At 41.1% G+C, this 17,403-nt stretch overlaps 1 protein-coding gene across 2 annotated transcripts; it reads left to right on the top strand.

Moving 5' to 3' along the window:
• The first annotated feature begins 282 nt into the window (after positions 1-282).
• On the top strand, positions 283-16,944 carry CUNH5orf63 (chromosome unknown C5orf63 homolog). Of its 2 annotated transcripts, XM_040970012.1 has the most exons (6): positions 289-333; positions 1,967-2,070; positions 10,801-10,947; positions 11,230-11,350; positions 15,548-15,604; positions 16,254-16,944. In XM_040970012.1, the coding sequence occupies exons 4-6, from the start codon at positions 11,237-11,239 to the stop codon at positions 16,428-16,430; spliced, it is 348 nt and encodes a 115-aa protein (XP_040825946.1). In that variant the 5' UTR covers positions 289-333; positions 1,967-2,070; positions 10,801-10,947; positions 11,230-11,236; the 3' UTR covers positions 16,431-16,944. The 2 variants fall into 2 exon arrangements, with proteins under 2 accessions (XP_040826022.1, XP_040825946.1); XM_040970088.1 differs by lacking the exon at positions 10,801-10,947 and having other exon boundaries at positions 283-333.
• Positions 16,945-17,403: the final 459 nt, after the last annotated feature.

Below are 17,403 nucleotides of genomic sequence, written 5' to 3'. Positions count from 1 at the left end.
CGGGGAAGGTTTTGAAGTCAGTTTTGCTCGTCGAATTCCCAGTAACCTAACCACAGGAGGAGGGCAGTAAATACTAATCAACGCCTGTGTGAGCCGAAGGGGTTGGCTCGCCGCCCTGCTGGCTCCTTAAAGTTTTCCCAGACTCGGAGTCACGTTTCGGCGGTTTGCTGTTAGGTTTCGGTTTTTGCCCCCCGTTTTTTCACCTGCGGCTGTGACACCAGAGTTCAGAGCAGTGGGACCAGGGTGCCCAGGCTGCGGGTGCGGGCGGAAGTGGGAACAGGCGGAAGTGCCGCGCGCGGGCGGAAGCGACGACGGGGGCGGCGCGAGGCGCAGGTGGGTGAGGGCGCGGGGTCGGCGCGGTCCTTCCTTCGCCCTGGCACAGGGTGCCCGTTAAGATTGACTTTAAAGGGATTTTAATTAAATCGGGAGTGCCGGAGGCAGGTTTTAAGCGTGCGAGTGCGCGCGCGTGTGTAGGCTGGCTCTCTGGGAGATGAAGACATGAGCAGGAAAAGGCAGCTTTTAAAAGACAGAAAGTAGACAACACCCCAACTTCAGCCTTGCACCTGTCGTTCTCAGAGACGTCCTGTCCCGGGTTTGATTGGACTCTGGAGTGACCTGTTGCCACTTTTGGCAGCTTTTAAAATTGCATGTTGCTGAGACCCCCACCCCGACCCCCCAGGTTGACTTTGCTTTGGGGTGAAAAGGGTGGCAGCTGCTGGAGGAAGCGCTGGAGAGCTGAGCTGTGAGGACCTCCTCCCCGCCTTCCTGGGCAGAACCATCCCTGCCGACCCTTAACAAGCAGAGAATCAGAGACTGTACCATTCTCAACAGACACTTAGCTTTGTCAGCCACCTGTGACAAACACCAGCTCACACTGTTTTTTAATGGATCCAACGGTAGCAAAGGCCCCACTGAATTGTGCCAAATATGCACAGACACTGTTTTTGAGACTTTTGCCTAGCGATGTTCATTCCTGTTTTCCAGTGGGATCGTGGATCCATGGACTCTTAGATTTCAGAGCCCTTTAAGCAAGTCCACGGTTCCACAGCATGGCTCTGCTTGTCCCAGCACAAGCAGGGCCTGCAGCCTTGGATAAGAAGCTCCTGTCAGTGTTGGGGCCACTGGGAGAGAAGCAGCCTTCTCATTTAGTCATCTTCTGGCTCATACAACATGAAGAAACTCACTACCAATACTAGAAGCTACAGACGTAAACGCAAGGAGAGATGAGTAACACCTGAAAACGAGGGTGTGCCCTGGAAACAGTGATGACAGCAATACAGGGATCAGGCAGAACTGATCACGGTTCTGTGTGAAAGGTGCCAGCCCTGTAATCTGGATCCCGGGCTGCTGGGAAGTACAATTACATAGAATCATAATGGCCCGGTTGTGAAAAATCAAGATTAGTGGGGCTGGCAGACAGGCAGGATCCCTAGATTTTCTTTGTTCCCTACTTACTGTGGTCAGTAGTGGCTCCTGCCATAGAAGAATTAATATTTTTTTATATCCTTCACCAAAGGAGTACGTAGCAATGTGGTTTATGTCCAAGGACCCTAGGTAAGTAAGTAATAGAATGAAGATTTTCAGTGGACAGATCTTCCTCTCTGAATATCCAACTTTCCAATAAAAAATAAATAAATCTTTTTTAAAAAAATGAGGATATTTCCAGTGTTTGGATTAATTGCGTGGTGTTTCTTTTTTGCTGTGGATGCCTGGCTCTGTTATTGTCTTAAGTATTCAGAAGCACTGTGGAGCAGTGTCTTCAAAATAAGTTATTTCTTTTATTATTAAGGTTTTGTATTTCATAACTTATATAGACTGCAGCCAGCTGATGCTTTCAGTTTCTCTAATGCTAAGTAGTGCCTGGGGTTTCAAATGTAGCAAGACCTTGAGGTGATCTGATACAAATAGTAAGGGTTTTTTTATGTCCTTCATTTTAAATCTGATTTTTTGCAACTGTTTATTCAAGGAGTGTACATCAGAAGAAGCAAGAAGCGAGCTGGAATAGTTCCTGAATGCAATTTTAATCTTGTTTGCAGATTATTTTGAAGTGAGAAAGACCATCTGAATCAGGTATGTGTAGCTACACAAGTAGCAGGGGCTAACTGAGCTTCCTCTGTCCTTCTTATATAACACAGCAAAAGCATGCATAATGAAAAGCTATGGCCAAGTATAGCATAAATAGTTTACTTCCCTAAGACCCCATTCTAGGAAGCATAAAAACATTACTTCTCATTTTAACTCTACTTCTTACCTAAGTTAAACTTTCCATAGAAGGCACAAAACCCAAAGTGTCTGTTTTTAGAAAGTATCCATCACTGTGGGTTTCAGAGCATTTCACCAGTAGTATCGCGTCCCCTTGGCCTTCGTCATTGTGGTATTATCTTATTCCTTTATCAGCTGTTCATCCCTGGGTTCCTCTGGGTCAGGGATGATAAGCTCATTGTGTTCCTGGCCCAGTGTCTGTCACAATGGGAGTACATAGTACATGCTATAGAAGGGAACAGGCAGAGCCCTAGAAAGGAAACTGAATCAGCACAGAGCATGGGAGCAACACCAGGATGCAGGAAAAGAACCTAAAGCAGTCACCTCTTCAATTACTAGGTACACTGGAAGCAGTGCTTCCTGATGGGAGAGGGAACCCAAACATGGTCACCAAAGTGGCTTCCAAGGGAATCTGGTCTGCTCAGTTACAGGGCCTTTGTTATGTTGGTGGAAGATGCCACAGCCCTGACACCACACTCCCTCCAGGCCAGCCCTGCTCAAATCCGCTGAAATACCTGTTTAGCAGATAGTTGAAACGTGCTCTTTTGAAGGTGTGCCAAATTGTTAGCTTACCAAGGTCAGAAGTATCTTGGTTTGGTCCTATGTTAAGTGTTTAGGACCTGGTTGTGGTCATTATTTTAAGTCTAGGAAATAAATGAAATAAATAAAATGGAAGGAAATCCGTACTTTTATTTTTCTGCTTAACTAACAATATCTCAAAGGAACCTAAAGTTGACAGTGTTTTATGTTGTCACAGGGCAGTCATGTGACATGTGCTGCTTCCTTTTGTTGCCAATAGGATTGTAGCAGAAATCAGAAAGTTACAACTGGAAGCAAATGAACTTCCTCTCATTGTTCTAGAACGTTTTCAATTTAATTATGAAATAATGGGGAAATGGTTTCTGGTTTAGTCAGATGGGAAGGTCATGGCATTGAATTATTTGTTGTTTTTAACTCTTTTCTTCTTAAAACACCTCGACCTCCCAGTCAGCCAGTAGAAGGGATTCTATTATTTAAAAGGAACTCGGTCAACTGAGGCAACTGAAGAAATAAGCTTGCGAAAGAGATTTAAGTTCAGTTGTTTTTCCACATTCAAAAATGAAATTATGTGAATTTCTTTACATCTGCAGACCAAAGCCTTCTGCAGTAAGAGAATCCTGCCTCTCAGAGCTGAGCCTTTTCTCAATTTTTTCTCTGTCTTAAAGTTAAACCTCAAACAAAGCATAAAAGCTCTTATAGCACCATATAGTCAGAGGACTTCCTGAGATTTTATTTTTTTAAGAAAAGGAGTTGAAATTAGAAATCCCTTCTATTTTCAAAAAAAAAAATCTGTGTTGTTCACATCTATATAAAAATACTCATTGGTCTAAGAGAAACAGAGCAATGAACAAAAAAATGAAATATGAAAGATGGTTAACAGTTCCTTTGTTCATAAAATGTGGGGACTCTCCAAAGTCACCTCCTGATTCCAAAATATTAAAACATTCCATCAGTGATACTTGTCAAAGAACGGAATAGGGATCAAAAGATTGTGGCATGTCCCATAGCTGAAGATTGCCCAGACAGGACTCACAGCATGCAGTCTGAGCAGCATCTTCATCAGGCCCAAGCCTCCTGGGTGTCTCAAGACACGACTAGGGAAATGCTGAGCTTACAACTCAAATATCCAAAGCTGCGTTGGCTCCAGAATGGCTACAAATGAATGAAACATCTTTCAGCTCTTTGTGGTCACAGGAATAACCTCACCTCTTTGATAAGAGGAATCAGGAGTAAGTGGAATATTAGGGACAGACATTCCCTAGGTGGATGAGTTTTGAATTTCAAACAGTTGTTTTTTTCAAAATGGAACTGTATGTTTGTTAAATAGCAAGGAAACTGGCATTACTGGGTATAGTATGATGAAGATGTTTTAATGAACTTGGCTTCAGGCTGGGACAGTATTAAGCACCAGAGGTACCTTCAAAGGGAAGGGGTCATGTTGGTTAAGACAGATAATGTGGGAAGGAGTCTGCATAATTCCTTATGCACTTTGTCCTCTTCCCTTGAACCAAAATGATTGTGCCTTCGTCTTAATGCTATCTTTAGGGAATGAAGGAAATTTCAAATTGGTTTTTAAACTGTATTAAACCCTCATGTATGATATAACCCAACTACATTATGCAGGTTTTCTTGGCTCTCCGGAGCAGCTTTGCAGCCATTATGTCATAATTGAACTGAACATTGTTGCACACTCTGAATATGAAATATGCTGCTCTGGCTCCAGGACAGGTGCTGAGTCAGTATTTTGGAGGCTTAAGGATGGAGAGGAGGGGTCTAGTGTCTGCAGACCCTGTTATGGTTAACGGTAGTCAGTCCAGAACCTCCTCTGAGTTCCCAATACCGGAGCTGGTGTGTCTTGGAAGTCCATGAATGTTCTTATTGATTACCATGTTTCTTTTTCTTCTCTGCATGTTTTCCTGGAAACCCTTCTCTGATACTGTTGTAGACACCAACCCCATTACTGAGAGATGCATGGGAAGTGGTGATCTGGAAAGAGTCACTGCTCAGGTCCAAAGATTCTAAACAAACGCTTGCTTATGCCAAAGCTTTCTCTTCCCTTCTGTTTCACATATGTCAGCTTGCCCTGGCTGAGCAGAGGGCAGCACTCTGGACATGCAGGGGAGGCCAAGGTGCAGAGGACTTTAAGTTAATAAAACTGTCCCAATAGTAAGAGAGCAAAATGTATTATTCTTTCCCTTGGTCTCAGGTGCTGAAACAGGTGCACTCTGAGTACCCAAGGCCACTCTCTACTACCACCAGCCTGGTCCTGACACCTAGGTCCTAAATGATTCAGGATCATTTTCTTAGGGAATCACCTTCAATCTCGGCCCATGGCACTCTTTTTTTCCTTTGCTATTCAACATCCAGTTACATGCTAAATTCAGTCTTCAGTGAGTTCATAGAAAATGTGCATTCTCTTTGAATTCCATGTTCCCACAAATTTTTTGAAGTACCATCACATGCTTCTGTTGTAATCACTCCTGTGATTACCTATGTATTTATTTGTCCTTTCTCTGACTTGGTTTCATAGCTCTTTGTGGGCTGAAATCTCTCTTTTTTTCATCCTTCCTTGTGGAACAAGCAAGTGAGTGATACCATCAGCTTACCATCAGCTTACTGATCACTGTGAAGGCCAACATAACTTTTATTGTCTTAGTTAAGAATTTAATACCAGACACTCAGAACTGCATCTGCCTTTCATGTTACACTCTGTCACATGTGGAGCTGATCACTCCATGCAAGAAGTTTAGAGGGAAAGCAATAGTTCCAACAGCAAGCAGGATGACAAAAAAAAAAAAAAGTGGTGGCTTAATTTCACTGAGTATTTGAATGAGGTGAATGGGGTGTGCCCGTGCTGAGCAATGGATGGATAAATGCCACATTCCTTCAGTGGGATTGTAATCGTGCTGGGCAGGCAAGAGCCACAAGTCAGACAGCTGAAGAACTCTGACACAGAGCAGTATACAAATTAACATAGCATCCATGGTGTCCCAATAATGGAACCCCACCGTCATGTTAATTGAAAGGAATAAAAAGGGAGTTTTGTCTTTAGATACTCATGTGACCCATCAGTCCTTTCTGGACTGTGCTTATCTAGTCCCCTGCCTTCTCACCACCCCCGATTAGAGGTGATGAATTTGTGGGCACTAAAATCTAGAAATGCAACTGCAGGGAAGGAGTGTGGTTTGAGGATCTGCATCTCACCACCCCCACAGTGGGGCATGCTGCAGACCAAGTCAGGACCCAGTCACATCTGAATAGTGAGCAGTGCAGTCTGCATAATCAGAAGGAAACTGAGATATATTCACAGCTAGATCCTCAACTCTGAAGCTTTATTGCTACAGCTTGCCTGAGTTCTCCCTGGCCAGGTATCATGACTGCTCGGCCAGGGCACTAAAAAGGAAAACACCTGAGATCTCACCTCCACCAGTAAGACAGGCCCCCATTCCTTCTAAAACAGAAGCTTCTTTCCAGCCTCTCTTAGCCCTAGGAGCCCCTGCTTGGATGTCAGTGTACAGTTTGTCCCCAGAAGTGCTTCTCCTCGTCAATCTTGGCTCCCTAAGAGCCATTACCTCTCCTGCCCTTGCACCCCAGCTCCCAAGCTCAGCTCCCACTGATTTTAGAGACATAGCTGACTGACCCAAAGCACAGAGGAACAGGAGGATGTGTCATGTGTCTCTCTATTTCGTAGACAAGGAAGAACAGATAACCCAGGCGAATCCCTTAACAGTGCCTTCCTCTTCACACAAATGTTCAGCAACCCAAAATAATGGGTTTTCTTCCCCAACAATGGTGTGGAGGAGGGCAGTATAGACAGTAATGGATGTTGACATGGAACACTCATCTTCTCCCATGGCATGGTGATGGAAGTGAAGCCCTTAGCCTCTCTGTGTGGAACAGGAAGGTTCAGTGAGAGCCAGGGAAATAGTGGTTGGCTGGTATCAGCTCAGCATTCAGTTTACATTGCACTCTTATCAAGAAGCTGCAGCATCATCTGTTAATAACCAGGGTCCTACCTGGGCTTATGTGCACCTCGATGTGCACATGAACCAGCACTGCAGCCTGCTGAGGATGTGGGAACATGTGAACCTGATTTGTGCACCAGAGGATTCTGGTCAGTGAAAGTCAGTTTCTGTACTCAAGGTGGGGGAACATGTTATTTCCCTTCCAATCAGACACACATGGTGCTTGCAGCATCCAGAAGCTTTGCATAAGTGATGTGCAGCCATAGGCTGGGCAGCTTCTCAAGCAAGAAATGAATAATCCTAATGAAGGCTCAAACGACCCTGGCTTCCTTCTGTAGTGTAATCAGTCGCTGTGATGATATGCCCTTCAGTGCTGCACAGGGAAATGCTATAAAGTTAAGTTATCTTCCTTACGTGTTGCAGGGAAGCCTGAATTGGTCCAATCAGTCCTCCCCCATGCTGCATTTCATTCCACCATAAAGACCACTGAAGTCGGCCTCCATGCGGCTGAAAGGCCAGCAGCTCCTCTCTATTTCAAGGTGATGTGTACCTCTGAGCAGCCTTGGACTTGAAACAGCAGGAGTCACCATCATTATTGTTAGGCTGTGGAATTTAAACACATTCTAAATCCAGTCTTGTGGCTTTTGCTTTTTTTCTAAGTCTATGACAAAGGTGACCCAGTTGCGCTACCTTTATATTATGAACACAGCTCTTTTTACTCACATCAGAGACATGTTCAGCAAAATTCAGAGGGTAAAACCATGTCTGTGTGTGTAGTAAGGACATGTATTTCATGACTAAACTCAATGACATAATCAAAAAAGTGTTGTCCTCTCATAGTCCTGAGCTTACAGGGAGACTGCTTTTCAGAGTGTTTTTTATAGTGCAAAGATACTGTTCAAAAATAATCGAACTAATGAAAATGTCACATTGACAGAGTAGCCCATATTAAGATTTTACTTCCAGAAGGTGTGATTCAGTGAATGTGACATTGACAGCAATGGCATTAGGTTTACAGAGTTAGTAAAATGCTCTCAAGGAGAACATTACAGAGCTCCTACTGGAATGTATCTTTTGCTCATTCTACCTCTTCTTTTCTAGAATTAGTAGATTCTGGGAAGTATGAAACTTTGGCCATCATATCTGCCTAGGAGAGCTATAGAGAATTTCTTCTTTCTATTACACTCTAATAGAACTTTATAACCCAGTGCTTCCAAAGAAATAAGTTAGTTTAACAACATAATAAAATGTGTGTACAATAGGCATTTGAAAAAATGTACAGGTGGTAATACATTTCTCAGTAAAAACTGCACCATGTTTAAGTGATTAAAAGCATGTAAAAAGGTAGGAGTAGAGGGTAGCTGTAGAAAAGAGAACTAGTTGTAATTAGAATGGTTGTGGCCTCACTGAAGACTTTACTCAGCTCTGGGTTGGCTGAACAAATATTCCAGCAAATCTGGAATGAATTGCAACTATGTTTACTATGGCAGGTTTTATTTGTCTTGGGTACAACCAAGACCACATGCTGTGTTTTGTCACACTGGAAATCCTGTAGCAGATTTCCATTGTGAATGTGAATTTTTTTAAAAGCCTTAACACTGCAGTCTCAATTCACTGAGGTAAAAGCAATAAGTTTTTCTTTCCTTTCCTGCCAGACATCAATAAATCTTCAATCCCTCCACCAAAAGCATGTCGCTGCAGTTCTCTGTCCTGGTTATATAGTCTCAGGTCACAGCGATAAATGGCCCCATCCTTCTCATATCTAAGGCTGGCACATCTGCCTTTTTAAAAAGCTAATATATATTTCCTTTCTCCTCCATGTACATCATAACAGCTTTAGTCCTACATCCCAGGAGGGTGTGCCACTGTTGGACCAAGCCCTCCCAAACCCACTGATACAAAATTTCCACGTAGGGTAAAACAGCTAACATTCTGGTTTCCTCTTGTTGTTTATAGCTGGGTGGGCAAAGCTATGTTTTAACACCTGTGTACCTCACCATTCATCAAATGAAGCTGCTAATTCTGCTTAATTTACTGAAAATGCATATTCTGGTGCTTAATACTTAGCTACGAGTATCACAGAACACTATGAAATTATGTAGACTAACTTTCTGCCTTGGAATAATGCTGACTAGTAGATTCTTGCAAAATCCTCATCATCTTCCTTCCTTATACATCGCCAGGATTGGTTATTTAGAGTGAAGAATGATCATTGCTTTTATGAATCCATTACCAATCTTTTTCTCTTGTGGTCTTTATTCTAGATTGATATGGGTTGGTGGTTTTCTCCAAAGTCACATTCTGTTTGAAATGAGTTTAAAGCTAATCTTACACTGAGGAGTCTAGTCACCAGTGAAGATTAGCAGTTAATTAATGCAGTCATGCTCTATGGAGCAGAAACAGGCGATTCAGCATGGTGATGGAGAAGGATCAGAACAAGCTGCAATGTCCCATCTCTGATTCTTATGAACATCTCTAAAGAGCACTAACATTTAGTTATCATATGAGATAGGACCAAATAGTGGCTGCTCTAAACGCCAAGTGTCTGAGTAGGAGTAGAAGAGAAATTAAAGAGGGTTAAAGGCTAACTCCAATTCCTTTAACCTTTGAACAAATATTTAACCATCCCTTATGTGCCAGGTTAATTGTGGGGCTTCGAAGATACAGGGGTGAAAAAACACCTGATCTTCTAGAACTTATGTTGTGCTAGAGAGGACATATATAAATTTATACAACAAAGGATAAAGGAAAACTATTTCAAGGCATGGGGATGGAGAATGATAGGATGGCCAATAATGCTGACTATCACTATGAGGTTTCTTCAGGCAGATGATATGAGAGCAGCCCAAATAAGAAGCTACTTATTAGCTTTTATTGCATGGGAAAACCAAGTACAAAGATCCCAGTGGAGCCAGTATTGTGGCATAGCAGGTAAGCTGCCACCTGTGACATCGGCATCCCATGTGAGCAACAGTTTGAACCCGAGCTGTTCTGCACAGTCCCACTCCCTGCTAATATGCCTTGGAGAGCAGTGAAAGATGACTGAAGTGCTTAGGCCCCTACACCCACATTGGAGACCCAGAAGAAGCTTTGGGCTCCTGGCTTTGGCCTGGCCCATCCAGCCATTGTGGCTATTTGGAGAGTGAACCAGTAGAAGAGTGCTCGCTCATGTGCTCACTCGCTCTCTCTCCCTCTCTGGCTTTCAAACAAATAAACAAAATTTTTTTAAAAGAGAAGAAAAAAGTCTTGAGGAAGAAATTATTTGTCGATATTCAAAGAATAAAGTTGTACAACATGTCAACATGAAAGAGAGGAAAATAATAGAGAGGGTAAGGGAGAAAAAGAAAGAAGCAGTGTTAGCAAATGATGATTTCAAGGAATGAGTTCAGCTAGGGAATACTGATAAAGGATAAAGGGACACATGTATTTTGAAAATGAAGTGATAAAATTTATGGCTTTAAAGGCAAAGCTGGAGGCTCAGTTAAAAAAACAGGAATAACAGGCTATCTTATTACAAGCATAGTAGCAGGATGAGTAGCTTCAAACCCGAGTGTTTGACATGCTGCTATTAAGCTGTTCCTACTGGAATCTCTCCAGTAGAAACATAATACATTTGTTTGTGAAATTTTTAAAAGTTAAAGTGGCATACATGACAGTCTCCTTTTAAAATAATTCTTAAGGAGTTGAGTAGGTAGTATTTTTGTGACAAGTTAACTCGGCCTGATTCCACCTGGTAGTTCCTCTAAGTACAGCTGTATAAGTTAGTTCGTCACAGCTTGTGATGCCAGCACATATGAGAGCACCAGTTTGAGTCCTGGCTGTTCTACTTCAGATCTGGCTCCCGGCTCATGCAGCAGGATATGCAGCAGCTGACAGCCCAAGTGCTTGAGCCCCAGACGAGCTGTTATAGCCATTTCCGGTAAATGGAAGATATCTCTCTCTCTCTCTGTTGCTCTACCTTTCTAATAAATAAAGAAGCAAATGCACCTTTTTGTTTCCCCATGTCTTCTAGCAGAGGGCATGGATCTCATAGGAGGACGCCTCAGCCTTCAACTGGAGTCATGTGCTGCTCATTTATCGTTTCCTGGTGACATTGAGTATGTGCCAGTATGATAAGCTGTCATTGTAAATAAAAGCCAAATCGAGAAACTGCCACGTTTTAGGGGACAAGAATCTGCAGGTGAAACTTAATTTTGCATACAACTTTTAAAATCCATACAGTTTACTTATAGAAACTAAGTGATCAGGCACATAGCTAATCCATAATTATGGAATGCCTTTTCATTCAAACTTCTGGAATACAGTGAATGGAGATGTTCCAAACACCAGGGCCTCTGCCATTCCTGGGCTCCAGGGAACGATGCTGAAGCCCTCATCCCCTCCTAAGCTTGCCACTTAGTTCCTGTGTTGTAGAGAACAAAGTCCAAATCACAGAGTTGACTGGTTTATTTTTCTTTGGCAGAATTTAGATGCTTTGCTTTCAAGGAAATAGCATGCAGCTTGCCAGATCCTCCTTTAGAGTCTTCTGGAGACATCTCTCTGCTTCTAAGACAACTCTGCCAGTGCTGACTTTATTCACAAAGGTACCGGGGGGCGGGGGGGAATGACTGCTTTATGAATGTAAAGTATTAGAATTGTTGTGTGAACAAAGTTGTACATTTAAAGAAAAGGGACAAAGTGGGAAGGAAAGGCACTGGAATAAACTTTCGGCAGACTTGCTGCTCAGTTTTTCTATCAGCACAACCAGGAACTCTGTTTCCTTCCTCAGATACCTCATTGTCTCACAGTAGTCGGGGGTAAATTAATGTGTTTAATGATCACCTAACCACTACATTTTTAAGAAAATTATAAATTATGATGCTTAAAATGTATCATTTAAAAATACAGTCAACTTTATTTGTGATGATTTGTGTTCTAAAACACAGTTATAGACATTGATTTAGCAAAAGCTGAACTGTTACTCCAAGAAAAAATAGAGTTCAGTTCCTAAGAGTCTCTTGGCTCAACATTTTCATAAACAGTTAAATACACAATCTTATTTTATGTGTTTTTCTGTTTAAAGGCTCCTTATTTATATTGTTGATCATTAAGATTGAACTCAGGGCCAGCAGCACTGGAGCTCAAGCCTGAACAAAGCTAACACAAGTCTTCTCCATAAGGCACATCTTGACTTTTTTTCCTTTAGATTAGTTTATTTTATTTATTTGAAAGGCAAAGTGACAGAGAAAAGATCTTCCATCCACGTGTTCACTCTGCAAATGTTCTAGCCATTGTAGGATGGAATGAAAGCAGGAGCTCAGGACTCCATCCAGGTCTCCAACATGTGTGGCAGAGCCCCAAGTACCTGAGATATAACCTCTGCCTCCCAGTGTGCACATGATGATGCTGAATCCAATCCAGAACTCAGTTCTAGACACCTTGACAAGTTAACCACACATCCCAAGGAGCAGCCTAAAACACTGTGCCCCAGTGCCCAGCCTGATCCAAGCCTAAAGCTTAGGAACACGGAACAGCTTTTCAGCACCGTTGTTGAAGGCTGTTTTAACTAAAAACAAAAAACAAAAAACTGCAAGAAATATGGCTCTAAATGTACCCTAAAGAGGCTACTATCTTAGGCTTAATAGTGGGAAAGCTAAAACAAGAAGGCAGGGTACTGTCTTGTTAAATCTTACCATGGAGATTAGGCAACACAAATTCTTCTATGCTGTGTACATACACATCTATGAATGACCACAAAAATGCTTCAGCTATTGATTTGGGGTAACAGACAAATTTTAGCAAGTTGGCAATTCACAGATAAAAATGAAGGTTGCTTGTTTTCTTATCCATGATACAAATTTTAAACTATAAAGCTAGTTTGCCATTTTTAAGAACTTTCCCCCCACAAATTTATAATATGACCATTACTGACTTTTTTTTTGCTAATTAGCATCACTTTCTGTTATTTACAATCAAAAAAGAAATAGAGGATAATAAAAGTAATTTATTTGCAGTTCAAATTTTAAAAGGTCTATAAATTTGAAAATTTTAGCAATTTAAAAATACCTAACTAGGGGCCCTGCGCGGTGGCGCAAGTGGTTAAAGGTCCTCGCCTTGCACGCCCGGGATCCCATATGGGCGCCGGTTCTAATCCCGGCGGCCCCACTTCCCTTCCAGCTCCCTGCCTGTGGCCTGGGAAAGCAGTCAAGGACGGCCCAAAGCTTTGGGAACCTGCACCCTCGTGGGAGACCCAGAAGAGGCTCCTGGCTTCGGATCGGCATAGTATCGGCCCGTTGGGCTCACTTGGGGAGTGAATCATTGGACGGAAGATCTTCCTCTCTGTCTCTCCTCTCTGTATATCTGCCTTTCCAATGAAAAAATAATAAAAATAAATCTTTAAAAAAAAATACCTAACTAGGTTTAAATAGTTCTTAAAAATAATTTCTTGTTGATAATATTTAACCTAAACTTTCATTCCATATATGTATATTGTACTATTGGAAATTATGTACTCAAAAGCATTTTATTGCGCAAGAGACTATAATCAGAAAGGCATATAAAAGTTAACTACAAAAAGAAAACAGATCCTGAAGACTAGTACACTCATTTGGCATAACTGTTCTGCTGTTTTCAAGAGCTTGCCAAAGCACTGGTCAAATAAAACACCCACCTTCCTCTTGATCTGTGCTAGTAAATACATACTAAGGTATCACTCCGCACCTTCAGGAATCAATAACCAAATGAAGGATTTGAAGTATGGTATCAACTCTTGATATTTTAGAAATCTTGAAAAGTACCTCCCAGAGTGACTTAAATAAGAAAAGGATTATATGGGCTGACTGATTTTAGGAATAGACTGACACGGGAGCCAAGCATGTTCTCAGTCTCTTTAGCTTCACCTCCATAGGGCAGACTACTTCTAACTGCTCCCCACCTCTCAGACATTACAGAAACTCCAGCAAAATTCTTTGTGGACTCTGACTGGCCATCCCTCAGACATTCTTAACTAAGAGGGATAAGGTACATTGATTGCTTGAGCCTAGGCTAGGTACACCACCTTTGGAGCTCAAGATGGAGTAAGGCATACTTAGAACAGCTGCTGTGAGGCAGAATCACAGCACTTGTACTACAAGAAAGGGGAGTGAACAGTACACAGCTCACTTAGCAAGTATGCACTACAACTCAGGAACAGAGTAACAAGTGCTTTGGAAAACCCTAGAAAAGGATATTTGAATTGTCCACACTACTGGATATCATCCTTTCTTGATTCCTTATCTATTTAAAATTTAGGGTCTTGCATTGTGGCACAGCAAGTTAAGCCATCATCTGTGGCCCCAGTATCCCAGATATTCCTTCCCATCTAGCTCCTTGCTGATGCACTTGGGAAAGCAACAGAAGATGGCCCAAGTACTTTGTTCCCTGTTACTCATGTGAGAGACCCAAATGGAGCCCTGGATTTCTGACATAACCTGTCCCAGTGTAGCCTTTGTAGTCATTTGGGGACTGAACCATTGAGTACAAAGAGAGTACATGTACAAGAGAGTACATGTGTCTCTGTCTCTCCTTCCCTCTGTGTAGCTCTGCCTTTCAAATAAATAATTTTTTACAAAAGAAAACATGATGATCTTTTCCTCATAAAAAAAACACTTGCAAATATTCGCCTTTATAATTTCCATAAACTATCACAGGTCCCAACTTAAAAACAGCAGAACACCTGATCTAGGCTCTTTTAAAATGTTTGACTATAAAAGCAAAACATTGGTATATTTCCTATTTCTGCATGTTCTTATTTTGCTTTTAAGATCCTATATGGACTTCCTGAAATATTTTTAGTCCCAGCACATTTGTCTTAAGACATCACAAACTATCAATCACCTGTTCATCATAAATGCTAACACAATATGTTGGGTCTTAGAATCTTTGTCCTAGGAATTTAGGACCAGAAAGACCCAAGAAGATCTGAGTCTTTAGTATAAAACAAGCTTTGGGTTAAACTGCAGTTTTTATATAACAGCTCATCTCTTTCTGATATGTTAAAAACTAGTTTTACATAAGATTCAGTAATGTTGAGTTTATTTTGAGCTCCTATACAGAGAATCCATCACTGTTCATACACATAGTGCCTGAGAAGCCTTTAAAAGCTGCCAGTCAGTCATCCATGGTACTCTCAGCACACCTGATGGCATGGTTCAAGACTGCAAGTGACCATGGACAGTACACCTTTTTCTTACTATTCAAGTGAAGAATTAGTCCAAGAAATTTATTGATGACATTGTGGATAAGAATACAGGCAAAACATTCCTGATTGGTACAATTAACACCTAAAGTGAGCAGGAACTTTTGTGTAAGGATGTCTTAACTATCCTATCGGGTTTTTCCTGGGCACTGATTAGGAAAGGCAAGTTGACAAGGCTCAGGGCTTCCCCTTTAGAACAGATTTCAGCCATTCTGATGATGTGACGATGTGAGGCCACAAAGGTGCTCATTACCTATGCAGGACCAAGCTCTTAGAAATGACAGAACAGTGAAAAATACTTTGCATCCAAGTTTATTATGGACATGTTCAAATGTAGGTAGATTTGTGCACAAAGTCAAAATAAAACAACCCCAAAATACAGACAGCCCAAGGACCATGAAATGCTGGCTATTTATAAGATTCTATTATTGTGTTTGCTTTGGCAATAAAACAGTGTAATTAACCTGGTAGAAAACTTTAAAGTAAGTATAATCTGCTTCCTGTGGGTTTTTGGTAGGCCAAATACCATTCTTTGGATCTAATGGCTTTTTTTTTCTTCCTGTAGAATCCATGCCCCCTTTGTGAAGAAGCCAAGGAAATACTGGAGCCTTATAAGCACAGGGTAACAGAATACAGCATGGTTTTCATGTACAGGGCAAATAGTACACATAGGAATAAAGCATTTGCATGGATCCTTTAAGAAAAGAGATTAAATGATTTTTCATTTAAATTTTCTTTCTATTCTTCAGAGAGAGACTTGTGCTGATTTCCATAAAACTCATTACCCCTAAGTGTTTTCCTCTGAGCAATAACTGGTTTCCTAACTCTGACTCTTAATATGAGTCAGTGTTAACTAGCAGGTGCAGTGTCCATGCTTGCTTTAAATTTTTGTCCCCATCCATTTTTTTTCTCATTTTCAAATTTTCATGGATGTATTTTCAGGTAGGAAACCAGCACACTTTTGTCATTGTTATAACACAAACACTTTTGTCCTAATTCTCAGGTAGCTTCCCATTTGAGAAACATTTAGTTTCACTGGGAACCAAGCAAAATAGGTGGGTCAGAGAAGTAGCAATATTAGGAAGTAGGGAATATAATAAAACTGGTGACGTTATGGAAATGAGGGGTGTAAGACAACGGTGAACCTCGAAGTAAAAAATGACAACCATAACAAAATACCACCAGCATTGGAGATTGTGGATCAGTTTATCACTGTAGTTACAGCACTGCTTCATGTTCTCTAAAATTCAAAGATTTGGTCTGTGTTTCAGTTTATTTTACAGGAGGTGGATATCACACTGCCAGAAAACTCTGCTTGGTATGACAGATATAAATTTGACATTCCTGTCTTTCATTTGAATGGCCAGTTTCTGATGATGCATCGAGTAAACACCTCAAAACTTGAAAAACAGCTCCTGAAACTCGAGCAGCAAGATACTAGTGGCTGACTAATGCCCTCATGCTTTTCCACCCTCTCTGACCATAAGGCTCATTCCTGAGTAAATGACCACAGCCACACACTCCTGCTGTTGCTTTCACAGAACACAGAGGATGTTCTGAACTCAGTTTAGGGCCAAATACATGTTGATATTCCTCTTCTGATGGTTGGAAATGCTCGTGTGGGAACTGCTTGCTTGTTGGCATTTTCTAGAATAAGAAGAATGTGTTGGCAGGACAGGCATGATGGAAAGAGGAAACAATCCATTTTTTTTAATTTATTTTCCCCCCTTGTATAAGCATGGAAGCACTTCCCATGCACTGGTCAGTGCCATTTGTAGGAAGGTGAATATGTGTCCTTTCTGCTGCCCTAGAGAGTTTTTGGGTGAAGGAATAGATGATTTTTTGTGCACCAGATAAAGTGAAATGTGAATTGTTAATAACCCTGCAGTCAATAAAGGGACGTTCTAGCAAATACATCTGCCTGGAGCCTATTTTACTGGGATTTAATAATGCCTGTTTAAAATTAGCACTCATTTTTGTTGGGTAGAAAAGAATAATTATCTTAGCAAAAGAGGCTTCATTTGAAAAAAAGACAAAAGAAAAGATTTAACCCCTAAAAACATGTGCTTTCCATATGGTTGGTAAATTGAATGGTACTATTTGAAGATTACCTTTGATAGTTATTCAGTCATCATCAATTGGATAACTCTTAGAATAATTTTATCCACATTTAAAAACTTGAGGAAGATTAACTTCTAATGCTAACTGGACAGATAGGTCACCATTTTATATAAAGTATTAAAGATGTACTTATACATTCTTGTTTGTATTTAGTTAGGTTCAGCCAATATAGAAATGACTTCATTTAAAAAAAAATACCTCTTCCTCTCAAAATGACATCAGTACAGGTCCATCTTCAGTTAAATTCTTTCATGAACCATTTGAAATGAATTTGGTATTGTGAGCTATTAGATTTTAAGT

Source organism: Ochotona curzoniae, unplaced genomic scaffold (genome assembly GCF_017591425.1).
Source record: "Ochotona curzoniae isolate NIBS_2020 unplaced genomic scaffold, NIBS_Ocur_1.0 contig_1, whole genome shotgun sequence".
Taxonomy (NCBI): Eukaryota; Metazoa; Chordata; class Mammalia; order Lagomorpha; family Ochotonidae; genus Ochotona; species Ochotona curzoniae.
This window is presented reverse-complemented; position numbering and strand designations above follow the sequence as displayed.

Bases quoted from the DNA above. Each gene is read 5' to 3' on its own strand.
- CUNH5orf63 (XM_040970088.1), top strand. From the start codon at position 11,237: ATGCTTTGCTTTCAAGGAAATAGCATGCAGCTTGCCAGATCCTCCTTT. The intron at 11,351-15,547 runs GTACCGGGGGGC...TTCTTCCTGTAG, and splicing joins TGCTGACTTTATTCACAAAG to AATCCATGCCCCCTTTGTGA. The intron at 15,605-16,253 runs GTAACAGAATAC...TCTGTGTTTCAG, and splicing joins TGGAGCCTTATAAGCACAGG to TTTATTTTACAGGAGGTGGA.